The sequence below is a fragment of the Doryrhamphus excisus genome, linkage group LG17, assembly GCF_037039965.1.
Source record: "Doryrhamphus excisus strain RoL-2023G ecotype Guam linkage group LG17, RoL_Dexc_Guam_v1.1, whole genome shotgun sequence".
Taxonomy (NCBI): domain Eukaryota; kingdom Metazoa; phylum Chordata; class Actinopteri; order Syngnathiformes; family Syngnathidae; genus Doryrhamphus; species Doryrhamphus excisus.
In genome coordinates this window covers 16,575,054-16,588,310 of record NC_136373.1, presented here as the reverse complement: position 1 = coordinate 16,588,310, position 13,257 = coordinate 16,575,054, and the positions used below count along the sequence as shown (strand labels likewise).

The 13,257-nt window shown below is 40.6% G+C and overlaps 1 protein-coding gene across 2 annotated transcripts in view; it reads right to left on the bottom strand.

Annotated features, from left to right (window-relative positions):
* Window positions 1-1,043: 1,043 nt before the first annotated feature.
* Window positions 1,044-13,257, bottom strand: part of galnt1 (UDP-N-acetyl-alpha-D-galactosamine:polypeptide N-acetylgalactosaminyltransferase 1) — a 168,899-nt gene continuing 156,685 nt past the window's right edge. For both annotated transcript variants that reach the window (XM_058084756.2, XM_058084755.2), the window contains exons 5-14: window positions 12,352-12,518; window positions 10,955-11,082; window positions 10,776-10,855; window positions 10,341-10,511; window positions 6,329-6,446; window positions 5,315-5,495; window positions 4,524-4,663; window positions 3,834-3,932; window positions 3,568-3,702; window positions 1,044-1,678 (exon numbers count right to left, since the gene is read on the bottom strand). In XM_058084756.2, the coding sequence (XP_057940739.1) occupies window positions 1,532-1,678; window positions 3,568-3,702; window positions 3,834-3,932; window positions 4,524-4,663; window positions 5,315-5,495; window positions 6,329-6,446; window positions 10,341-10,511; window positions 10,776-10,855; window positions 10,955-11,082; window positions 12,352-12,518 (1,366 nt within the window). In that variant the 3' untranslated portion in view covers window positions 1,044-1,531. The remainder of the gene's footprint in view (window positions 1,679-3,567; window positions 3,703-3,833; window positions 3,933-4,523; window positions 4,664-5,314; window positions 5,496-6,328; window positions 6,447-10,340; window positions 10,512-10,775; window positions 10,856-10,954; window positions 11,083-12,351; window positions 12,519-13,257) is intronic.

The following is a 13,257-nucleotide window of genomic DNA, read 5'->3' as shown; positions in this document are numbered from 1 at the left end:
CACATACATACATACATACTACACACACACGTACATACATACATACATGTGTACATACATACATGTTTACATACATATGTACATACATACAATATCACTATCTTATAAACTTTCAAAAGCTTATACCTGATGCCTGTGGTCATACCCTACCAGGCAGCATTTATGACAAGACACTTCGTACCTCAATCAACCACTGAAACAGGTGTTAGCTTAGCTTAGCTTACATCGCGGCCCCAAACTGTCGTTCTTGTAAAGGCAAGCTAGCGAGAGAAGCAACAGAGGAGACAGGATGTGACTGTTGTCCTTGTCAGGTTGTGTAAATGCCTTCACTTTTATTCACGACACTTGGATGCTCTCAGAGTGGAAATCCGGACACGTCTGTCCCAACACAATCCAAACAAAACCACAACAACACTTCTTCTCATTCCCACTTGAAATGATGCGTCGTGTGTGTAAACACTCGCTGGCCACATCGCTTTGATACGTAAAAAAACAAAAAAAAACATGATGGATGTGGTGTCTTATCGGATATGGGCGGAGTAAAATATGACGAGAGCTGATAAAGTGAGATATGTCCTAAAAGACGCTCCACTCTTTTGTCCCTGAATGCCTCACACGCTCTGTGGAGAGTTCAAAAGCAGCATTGTTTAAAAACAAATCTAAAATAAAAAAAATAAAAAATTAAAAACAATTGGAAGCCAACAAGCTGTTGTCAGTTGATGCTACAAGCTCAGGCGCCTAAACGGGTAGCGGGGGGGGAGGAGTTGGTTAGAATGGAAGAAGCTTGTTTACACACTGGAGTGGCTTGAATGGAGGCGAGTGGAATCGCGTGTGAAGGGCAGTGACACGGGACATTTTAAAAAAATTGATATGTTACTTGTCCTAAATCTCAATGTCACTTTTGGTCCTCTCGTTTTTTTTTGTGTGTCCCGCCCATCAGAAACAAGCTATTCGTTCATAAATGCACCAGGCGTTCAGTCTGGGTGTAATGACAAGGAGTGGACACCAGAGGGAGACAAACACTCGCAAGGAGAGAACACAGGCACGCTTTTAAGAGTTCATTTTCACAACCCATTAGAAAATTAAATAAAAAAAAAAGGAAAAGCAAACATTCATGTCACACACAAATTAAGTGCACACAGTCTGTGATAAGAGGCAGTCAGTAAACGTTACATGATGACCACGTGGACGACGTTTGCACACAAAAGGGGGAATCACTCGCCGAGTCTCCCGAAAACAAAGAAAAGTCAAACATCCAGTGTCTCCTCCTAGCCGGAGTCCTTTCCTCTCATCCAACACTCCTCCCCGCGTTGATGGAAGGCAGGCGGAGGTCGTACCGTCCCAGCCGTCCTCCCGCATCCCCCTCACGGGACCTCCCTGGAGCCCTTTCCCCCCCATTTTCTTTCTGAACGTGATGGCTTCCCGTGCGCCGGCCGCTGTATATGTGTGAGAGTGTGTGTCCGTTGATCGGGAGGGAGGGAGAGAAAGAGGGAGAGAGAAAGTGGGGGGGGGGGGGTGGCGTCCTGTTCGCTCAGAAGACCTCAGGTAGTGTGACGTTCCGGAGCAGCCACTGCTGGGAGCGCAAGTGTGTGCAGTCTCTGACGCTGGGAACCTGACTGTCCTCCTCGCTGGCCTTGTCCAAACACTGGTTGCTGTTGACGTGCACCAGGCTCAGCTTCTGGGATGGCGCAAGCACATTCAAGAGCATTCAGCAACATTCGGCAACACTCAACGACATTAACTAACATTAACTAACACTTAACAACATTAACTAACATTCAACAACATTCGGCAACATTAACTAACATTCAACAACGTTAACTAACATTCAGCAACATTAACTAACATTCAGCAACATTAACTAACATTCAACAACATTAACTAACATTCAGCAACATTCAGCAACATTAACTAACATTCAACAACATTAACATTCAGCAACATTCAGCAACATTAACTAACATTCAACAATATTAACTAACATTCAACAACATTCAACAACATTAACTAACATTCAGCAACATTAACTAACATTCAGCAACATTAACTAACATTCAGCAACATTAACTAACATTCAGCAACGTTAACTAACATTCAACAACGTTAACTAACATTCAGCAACATTAACTAACATTCAGCAACATTAACTAACATTCAGCAACATTAACTAACATTCAGCAACATTAACTAACATTCAGCAACATTAACTAACATTCAGCAACATTAACTAACATTCAGAAACATTAACTAACATTCAACAACATTAACTAACATTCAGCAACATTAACTAACATTCAGCAACATTAACTAACATTCAGCAACATTAACTAACATTTGGCAACCTTCGGCAGCATTCAGCAACATTAACTAACATTCAGCAACATTAACTAACATTCAACAACATTAACTAACATTCAACAACATTACCTAACATTCAACAACATTAACTAACATTCAACAACATTAACTAACATTCGGCAACCTTCGGCAGCATTCAGCAACATTAACGAACATTCAACAACATTAACTAACATTCGGCAACCTTCGGCAGCATTCAGCAACATTAACTAACATTCAGCAACATTAACTAACATTCAGCAACATTAACTAACATTCAGCAACATTAACTAACATTCAGCAACATTAACTAACATTCAACAACATTAACTAACATTTAGCAACATTAACTAACATTCAGCAACATTAACTAACATTCAACAACATTAACTAACATTCGGCAACCTTCGGCAGCATTCGGCAACATTAACTAACATTCAGCAACATTAACTAACATTCAGCAACATTAACTAACACTCAGCAACATTCAGCAACATTAACTAACATTCAGCAACATTAACTAACATTCAGCAACATTAACTAACATTCAGCAACATTAACTAACATTCAACAACATTAACTAACATTTAGCAACATTAACTAACATTCAGCAACATTAACTAACATTCAACAACATTAACTAACATTCGGCAACCTTCGGCAGCATTCGGCAACATTAACTAACATTCAGCAACATTAACTAACATTCAGCAACATTAACTAACACTCAGCAACATTCAGCAACATTAACTAACATTCAGCAACATTAACTAACATTCAGCAACATTAACTAACATTCAACAACATTAACTAACATTCAACAACATTAACTAACATTCAGCAACATTAGGCAACATTCAACAACATTCAGCAGCATTCAGCAGCATTCAGCAGCATTCTGCAGCATTCGGCAGCATTCAGCAACATTAACCAACATTCACCAGCATTCAGCAACATTTGTGCAACATAAGCACAAACGCTTACAATAACTTTACAATAACCTACACACACTTATAGTAGTTAATAATAATGAGGAACTAACCTACCTTACCATAACCACTACTTTCTCATTAGTTCTTCAAGAACTACTCTAAATTCATGTGCCTTAGTTCCTCAGTAACTACTCCAAATGTATGTGACTTAGTTCATCGGTAACTACTCTAAATGTAGTTAATGAAATAATGTATTATTATTATTATTATTATTATGGCGCATGGACGCTTGACTCACCACAGGGTCGTACTCCCACAGCTGGTTGCCTTTGAGGTGATGACACTTGAGCATCATGACGGGTCCGTTTAATTTGGACACATCCAGACACAAGTCATCCGTCCTGATCTCCTTATTGGCCGTGTAGGAGAAAACCTTGCAAGGCGCACAAACCAGACCAAAGCTGTTTACTGTGACAGTATCGGGCAAAGTCATTTCAAAGTCATTCATTCTAAAATGAATATATAAGGAATGTTTTTTTTTAATTTTTTATTTTCCAGTCGTACCTGGTTGCCCCCCATGCCGTGGCAGTTGAAAATGCCGACTTTCTCGTTCTCTTTGCGGGCCATGTTGTCCAAGCACTGATTGGTCTCCACATTTCGGATCTTTAAATGAACATATTATATTATATTGTGTAGTGATAAATGAAAGAATGCATATATATGCTAAAAAGTTATTAAAAAAGGCATCTCACACTAAAAAAAAAATCATATCTGGAATACAGGAAGTGAACAAATGTAATAGTAACATATGGGGGTAGGATTTAATAAGCTTTGCTTCTTCCTGTGAATTGATTGAAGTAATGTATTCCATTGTAAACTGATGCATGCTCAAATAAAACTAAACCATTAAAATTAAACCATTATAACTTTTGATGCTGTTTAGTTTTTTTTAGTTAAATTCTATTTTTAGAATCTGCCATGAATGAGTTTGTAGCTTTGTAGATTTTGGTCACACTCCAGCCACCCCACTGGCCATCATGTATTTATTGGTACCTTTTACCCTGTACTGCTAATATTACTGCTTTGTGTACTGGAACCATCATTTCCCTAAGGACACATGCCCAAGGGATCAATATAGTTCTATCTAATCTAATCTACAATATACACGGACACCATGAAAGATTCCCAAAGGCAATAAACATCTCAGGCTTCTTTGTGGTGTGTGTGTGTGTACATGTGTGTGCATGTGTGTACCTCTCCGAGAGAGTAATAGTGGCGAGGAATCTGGGAGTCGGGATAGACGTTTTCCAAGTACCAACTGAAAGGTTTGCATTGAAGCTTCTGTCTGAGAGCCGAGCGAGACGTGATGTCACCGTAGTCCACTTTGGTCACACCTGAACACAAACACACACACACACACACATTGAGGTGGGGAAATATACCTCAAAAATGGAACAAAACTTGCAATTGAATCATCATGTGTGCTGATGGGGATTAACATTTTGGGTTCCATTTGGCTTTTTTGTGCTTCATAATACCGACACAAGTAAATATGTGCTTATAACCATAGAACCAAAAATGGAAGCTTTCAAAGTAACAATTATTAAACATCTGTGAAATACATACAGTACACTAATTCATAAATTGCAATGTAGCCAAGTGCATAATGTCCTTTAATATTACTTATTATTATTATTACCACCAGTGTGGGACTGAGGAATAAATGAATAATGGCTTCACTTCATTATGAAAGGGTCCCTTGTAAGAAGGTGCTATATGAAATCAATACATTATTATTTATTATTATTATTATAAGTTTTCTTAAACATTACTTTGCAGTATCTCCTTTGCCAGCTTGTGAGTGTGTGCATACACTAGATGATGCTCCTTAGCGTGAAATTACTCTCTACCCTCCCCCACCCCCCAGTCCCGCACTGTTGGGTCAACACAGTGATATCACACACAAGGTTAATTGATAGATCACACCTACTTCACACACACACACACACACATGGACAAACACACACACACACACACACACTCACCAGGGGAGATGATGTAGAAGAAGTTCTTGAATTCGTCCATCCAGACTTCTGCCAGTCGTCGGTTGTTTTTGTTGATGATCTGCCCCGTTCCTCCAGGAAACGTGTAGGGCGTGGCCTTTCTGAACACGTGACCCACGTGCGAGCATGTGACGATTTCGAGGGTTCCGCCACACTGCCATATCTGTGAGGAACACGCACACGTACGCACTCACACGCGGGTAGGCCACTTAAGACGTTCGTCCAAAAGGTTTTTTCTTCAGTTGTAAGATTTTAGGTGTGGCGTTTCCTTGTTCATGAGGGTGGGATTGAACCCTGGTCTGCGTGCAAACCACTCGACCACCGTGCAGCCATTCATTCATTTTCTACCGCTTTTCCTCACGAGGGTCGCGGGACGTGCTGGAGCCTATCCCAGCTGTCTTTGGGCCAAGAGGCGGGGTACACCCTGGACTGGTGGCCAGCCAATCACAGGGCACATATAGACAAACAACCATTCACACTCACATTCATACCTACGGACAGTTTGGAGTCGCTAATTAACCTAGCATGTTTTTGGAATGTGGGAGGAAACCGGAGTACCCAAACCCAAACGGAGTACCCAGGTCTCCCGGCTGTGAGGTCTGTGCGCTAACCACTCGACCGCCGTGCCGCAAATGTGTTGTTTCTTTAGTATATATAAATTATAATGAAATATTTGCAGAAATGTGAGGGGGTCAGCTAGGAGACCAGGGTTCAATTCCACCCTCGGCCATCTCTGTGTGGAGTTTGCATGTTCTCTTCGTGCATGCGTGGGTTTTCTCCGGGTACTCCGGTTTCCTCCCACATTCCAAAAACATGCTAGGTTAATTAGCGACTCCAAATTGTCCATAGGTATGAATGTGAGTGTGAATGGTTGTTTGTCTATATGTGCTCTGTGATTGGCTGCTGGCCACCAGTCCAGTCACTTTAAATGTTTGTTGCCGAGTTTGTGTGTCATGTGTTACCGAACGTGGTCCTCTGTGGGTGTGGAACACTCACTCTGAAAGAGATTTCCAGGTTCTCCCCTCCCCAGATGTCCATGCCTGCGTCATACGTGCCAATCTCCTGGAAATAATCTCTGTCGATGGAGAACAGGCCGCCCGCCATCGTGGGAGTCCTGGAAAGAGAAGCGGGTGGTTAATTCCCTACTGTTCTATTTTACTTTAAAAAAAAGGTCACATAATAGACGTATCAGTCCAAGGTTTCATGTTGTTTTCCTGTTTCTCCCTCCCTGCTCCGCTCAGCCTTTAATAGCTTCAAGACGACAGACACTCCGCTTTCCACATCTAAAAATAATTTCCTCTCGCTGTCGAAGAGGCTTATTTTCTTGGTTTGTCAGGTTGACACACAGCAGACGACGGTACGTTATGTAAAAATGTAAAAACAACCACAAACATCTTTGTGTTGTAGCCGTTTTAGCTGAGGAGAAATGAATATGTGGCTTAGATGTAGGAGGACACTAGCAGAAAATTAATGTTAGAAAATACATCACGGGAGTCTTTATTTGATGTTTAATTCTATTATTGAAACACCGCAGTGACCTTGGTCAATCCGAAATGCGAATCAGCGTCAAATTTGACTATGTAAAGAAGTAAAAGTGAGCTTTTGCTTATCTACGTGTGCACAACGATGATGCAACTACATGAAAATCTTTCACGAAAACGTTCCCGTCTCGCTTGTTTGTATTCACCTGTTCAAGTGAGCAAAACAAGAGAACACGTGCAAACATTTCTGACACGAGCGCCGTGTCATTATTTCATTATTTTAAGGCCTTGCAACCCCCGTTGAGTTTTTGCAACAAAGTTGCAGTTCTTAGCAATTCCGTCAGCATTTCAACAGTTCTTTTGTTCTGCACACTTTGATACAAATTAGGCGTTAATCTCCTTAGATGGCCTGTGCTGAAACCCAAGAAGCACTATACAGCTTGGGAGTTGGAAAATATGCTTAAAAATAATGATATGGGACATATTTTCAATTGTGCTGACCCTGCAATGCCTACTTAATAACGAAAGCTATTGATGGGCTACTGATGTTATTGCTAAATGGAGTGCAGTCAGTGATCAGTGTTTCCTATAGGACTGCAATCTGTGTGTGGTTTTTTTTTTGGGGGGGGGGGTCGCTGTGAAGACCGATTCATGCTGATTCTCCAAAAAATGTCCAATAAAACCAGAAGGGTCTGAATACTCGCAACAAAGCAACAAAGTGGCCAAGTTCCTCCTGCTACATCTTCTTATTCTCTGGCAGACTGTGTGCTAGGTCTTTACTACAAGGCGCGATGCTATAGCACTGATAACTTTGCTGTGTTTTAAGCTCCCGACAGTATAATAATAAATAAAATAGGCAGGTAACTGACACGGTAGTGGAAGCCATAAAAAAGTAGTTTCTTACTACTCCTTTCATCGACCTTGATGTTCACTGACACATTTAAAGGAAAAAATTATACAGTATTTGATCATTTATTAGTCATTGTTGAGATGAAAACTCAAATAAGATGACACTTTTCGCCCCCGTCATGTCTTTGTAGACTGCAATCTGTGTGTTTTTTTTTTTTGGGGGGGGGGGGGGGGGGGGGGTCGCTGTGAAGACCGATTCATGCTGATTCTCCAAAAAATGTCCAATAAAACCAGAAGGGTCTGAATACTCGCAACAAAGCAACAAAGTGGCCAAGTTCCTCCTGCTACATCTTCTTATTCTCTGGCAGACTGTGTGCTAGGTCTTTACTACAATGCGCGATGCTATAGCACTGATAACTTTGCTGTGTTTTAAGCTCCCGACAGTATAGTAATAAATAAAATAGGTAGGTAACTGACACGGTAGTGGAAGCCAGAGAGACAAAAAAAAAAAGTAGTTTCTTACTACTCCTTTCATCGACCTTGATGTTCACTGACACATTTAAAAGGAAAAATTTATACAGTATTTGATCATTTATTAGTCATTGTTGAGATGAAAACTCATAAGATTACACTTTTCGCCCCGTCATGTCTTTGTAGACTGCAATCTGTGTTTTTTTGTTTTTTTTTTGGGGGGGGGGGGGGCTGTGAAGATCGATTCATGCTGATTCTCCAAAAAATGTCCAATAAAACCAGAAGGGTCTGAATACTTGCAACAAAGCAACAAAGTGGCCAAGTTCCTCCTGCTACATCTTCTTATTCTCTGGCAGACTGTGTGCTAGGTCTTTACTACAAGGCGCGATGCTATAGCACTGATAACTTTGCTGTGTTTTAAGCTCCCGACAGTATAGTAATAAATAAAATAGGTAGGTAACTGACACGGTAGTGGAAGCCAGAGAGACAAAAAAAAAAAGTAGTTTCTTACTACTCCTTTCATCGACCTTGATGTTAACTGACACATTTAAAAGGAAAAATTTATACAGTATTTGATCATTTATTAGTCATTGTTGAGATGAAAACTCAAATAAGATCACACTTTTCGCCCCCGTCATGTCTTTGTAGACTGCAATCTGTGTGTTTTTTTTTGGGGGGGGGGGGGGGGGGGGGGGGGCTGTGAAGATCGATTCATGCTGATTCTCCAAAAAATGTCCAATAAAACCAGAAGGGTCTGAATACTTGCAACAAAGAAAAATTTATACAGTATTTGATCATTTATTAGTCGTTGTTGAGATGAAAACTCAAATAAGATTACACTTTTCGCCCCCGTCATGTCTTTGTAACGCTTTGATAAAGTGAGTGACAAAAGGCTTTTTCACAGTGCAACAATAACAGCCAGTTTGACTGCTGAGTCTTTCTGCAATATTGCCAATGATATGTGTCTAAAGGCTGGGGGGGGTGGGGGCGCGGATTTGGCATTCATTGGCCCCTGACATCATGTAATACCCAATGCATGCCAGCCAATACTAGCGTTTCAGTTCAAATACTTTAATCGCGCATGAGGGGACAATAACGCTCACCGGCAATTTGGAGCAGTTTTGAAACAGTTGAGTCCTTGCAGTATCTTTTCAATGCTCAATGATTCTGACAGAACAGGACTCATTCATTTCCGGCTCTAAAAAAGCCACCCTTTGTGAGGGACTTGCCTGAAAAACAAGTGAAATGCGGCGGTGTTGTAATGCGTGTTACATAAGTGATTAGAATATGTGTGTGACCTTGAGGAATGGGGTCAGCGTTGAAAACAAGAGCAGGAAGAAGAGATGATGGACAGGCTGAAATACAGAAACACTTTCCAAACCGACGCCTGGCAATTCGTGTTGTGTGTGCGCTTACACGTTTCACTATTCTTTTTTTCCACCACCCTGGTATCATTCCATGATGATTAGAGGTGACAAATGACCGTATTGACCAACATATAAGACGAAGAATAAGTATTTTACCCAAGAAGTAGTATTATAGAACAGTTATGATATAATATGTCCTTTTGTCACCGATATAGAAAACAGTTTTTTTTTTAACTTTTAATGTTGTCTTCCCAAAACTATGCCTTGAAAAAGAGGGGTCGTCTTATATCCAGGTCAATATGTTATATGTGAAAGGGACATTGTGTTCATTTTCACTCCTTTGTATTGAGTTGTGGACTCCTATAGAGCAGCAACACACAATAACCTGCACAGAAAGCTTTGTAGATCTTACAGAATCTGCACCTACTCCACCAATGCCTCTGGACACGCCCACTCAGCTTGTACCCAGGCACATCCATATAAGGAAGTCGTCGCAGTGACATCACAGAAACCGAGCGTTCAGAGCCATCCCGTATTTCAGGACTCACTGCCAAGTGCGCAAAACCTCGTTATGTGAAACTTTGGCATCGTTTAACGTGAAAATACAACATTCTAGCAGCATTTATAGGTCAGAAAAGTGCAGACGTACAGATAATATATGAAAGAAGCTGCTATTTAATTTTGTATTACTAGAATATAAAAGTTTGTTCTTCTGATTTTGTCTTTAGTAATTTTCCAAAAAAAGTGTCTTTTAAAAAAAAAAAGAACGATCGTCTTATGTTGGTGGGAAAAAAAAACAGACTACTGGGAGCTGACAGTGCACAATCAAAACAAACCCACCTGACAGGAAGTGTACGGTCTCCCTTGCGGCGGTCCATTTCTCTCTGGGGCACCGGGTACCATCTGAAGTTGAGCTTCCAGTTGAAGCCTCCGTACGTCATGTCTGATCCCGCCATGTACTCGAAGGTGTCGTCGCTGATCACGTCAATGATGGGACACACAACTGTCCTCCTGGTCCACACACACACAGATCAACACCTAGCTTACGTTTCTGTTGCTGTGGTCATCAAAACATGACCGTACGACTGTGACTGTGCCATAAGAGACATTGCTAATATGCTAACGCTCATTACCCCCTTTTTTGTAAGAGTGCTTGCGTGAGGCGGTAAACACAGCATGACTAATTAGCCTACAAATGAACATAAGGGCAAAGCCTCTGCACACTCGCTCGCCAATTTGGTGCGTGCCTTTCTCGCTGGGTGCTTGAGGTCTTACTTGTCTTGCTTGATGCGAGCGAGCAGCGGCTCCAGCCAGCCTGTCGTGCATTCGCAATGAGCATCCAGAAAGGTAATGACCTGCAAAGAATGAGAAAAAAAAACACATAAAACAAATTCCCAGAGTGTGTCGGGCCAGAGGTAGCGCAGGTTACATGTGCGAGCACGGAGTTCACTAACCTGGCCTGTAGAGATGGAAGCCCCCTTGAGGCGAGCGCGAATGAGTCCGGACCTTTGATCCATCCTCACCACCCTGACAGGAATCTCCAGCCTCCGCACATATTGCTCCAACGGCCGCTTTAGGAAATCTAACACACATAAGTGTAAAAAGAAATAAAACAAATCATGAAACTATTTTTTTTTTAAATAATCGTTCATATATCATATCATATATCGAATCATATAGTTTGTACACTGTATGGAATGGTTCTACTTTTAGAACATACGTATCATTTATCGTATCGTTCATCGTATATTAACCCATGCACCAAATTAATCGTGATTATATTTTAATTATATTTTTTATATTTTAATCAAAATATATATCACAAATTTTACACAAAATAAAATAAAAATAACAAAAAAAATAAAATACACATAAAAAATACAGATAAAATTAACAAAAAAAATCCAGGTTGATGTCACAAATCTACGGGAAATTTTTATTTTATATTTAAAAAAAGAAGAAGAAAAAAACAACACAAACACGTGCTAACACGCACACACATACACTACAGTGGCCGAGATCAAACAGTTAACTATGGACAAATGTGATTAAATTAATCGTGATTAAATTTTAATTATATTTTTAATATTTTAAATATTTTTATCAAAATATATATCACACATTTTTCACAAAATCAGATAAAAATAAAATAACAAAACAAAATAAAAAAATAAAATACACATAAAAAAAATAAAGTTAACTATGGACAAATGTGATTAAATTAATCGTGATTATATTTTAATTATATTTTTAATATTTTAATGAAAATATATATCACACATTTTTCACAAAATAAATTTAAAATAAAATAACAAAACAAAATAAAAAAAATAAAATTAACAAAAAAAAATCCAGTTTGATGTCACAACTCTATGTGAATTTTTTATTTTAAAACAACACAAACACGTGCTAACACGCACACACATACACTACAGTGGCCGAACTCAAACAGTACACGTGAGTCGGACTTAGTGTGTTTTAAAGCTGCCGACAACACACACACACACCCACACACACACACACACACACCTTTGATTCACACAATCACACCTGCAGTCCCACACGATGTAACGGTGCAGTGCAGTGACAGTGGTGGCTTGGGTGTAATAAGAGCGTAATCCCTGCCACTGACGAATTAAAGACTTAACCCCCCCCACACATAAAAAGGGATTTACAGTACTGCAAAGGGTGTAGTGGCACACTCTGCCCCCGGGATGCTGGACATCACAACCACGATAAAAATCCCACTGTTGCTTGAAAAACCTCAATGAGACTCAAACAGAAACGGACAAGGAAAGCTCCAAGGCCCGTGTGTGTGTGTGTTTATGTGTGTGTGTGTGTGCATATATACCTCGTTCACTGGCATCGTCCACCAGAACAATCTCCTCCAGCAGCGTGTGGGGAGAGCGGTCGATGACAGAGTGGACGGTGCGCAGCAGCGTGCTCCACGCCTCGTTGTGAAATACAATCACTACGCTGGTTCTGGGCAGATTGTCAGGGTATAACTTGTTCTTGCACCTATATAGACACAACACACAAGCTATATTTATAAGGCTGCCAAGGAGGAGTAGGAGGAGGACACTGGAGGCACTTGGACAGCAACACAATGTTGTCATTATTGGCATCAGTGCACCAATCAGTGCGTCGTTTATTGCCTCGGGAAACGTGGTAATCAACGATGCCTCGAAGCATGACCTGAACAAAGCAAACCGAGGGTGGGTAATACGTAGGCCAACACGGGCATGTGTGCAAATTTAGAAACGTGCACAAATGAGAGGTAGGGTGATGACAGTTTACTTATGTTGCAACGTCATTTCTCTCCTCATTCACCATCAAAACACAAGTGTCTTCTGTAAGTGTTACAATGACTTCAAATGGGAAACTTTATCTGTTGAAATCATGTGAAAGAAAGCGCAAGGCCTTTTGCCCGAGCTTTACGGATTAAGAATTTCATAATCGTCTTAGCAGCAAAAATTATTTTACTTCCGTGTCATAATCTTAGATAAGAGTGAATATTATGAGCGATTAACATATAACACAAAAACGTACACTGCGGACAAGAAGCTTCATTTGGGCGAAACCATATTTGGTTGGGTCAGGCAGTCACGGAGACAGACCAGTGTGGGCACGCATCTGGCACACAATCTAGGTCAAAAGCCAGAGTAGAATCCGCCGCCGCCGTCGTTGCCAGGAAGCCAACATGCACGCTCTCTGATATTAAAGGATAAGTCTGCAAAATTTACTACATTTTTTTTTT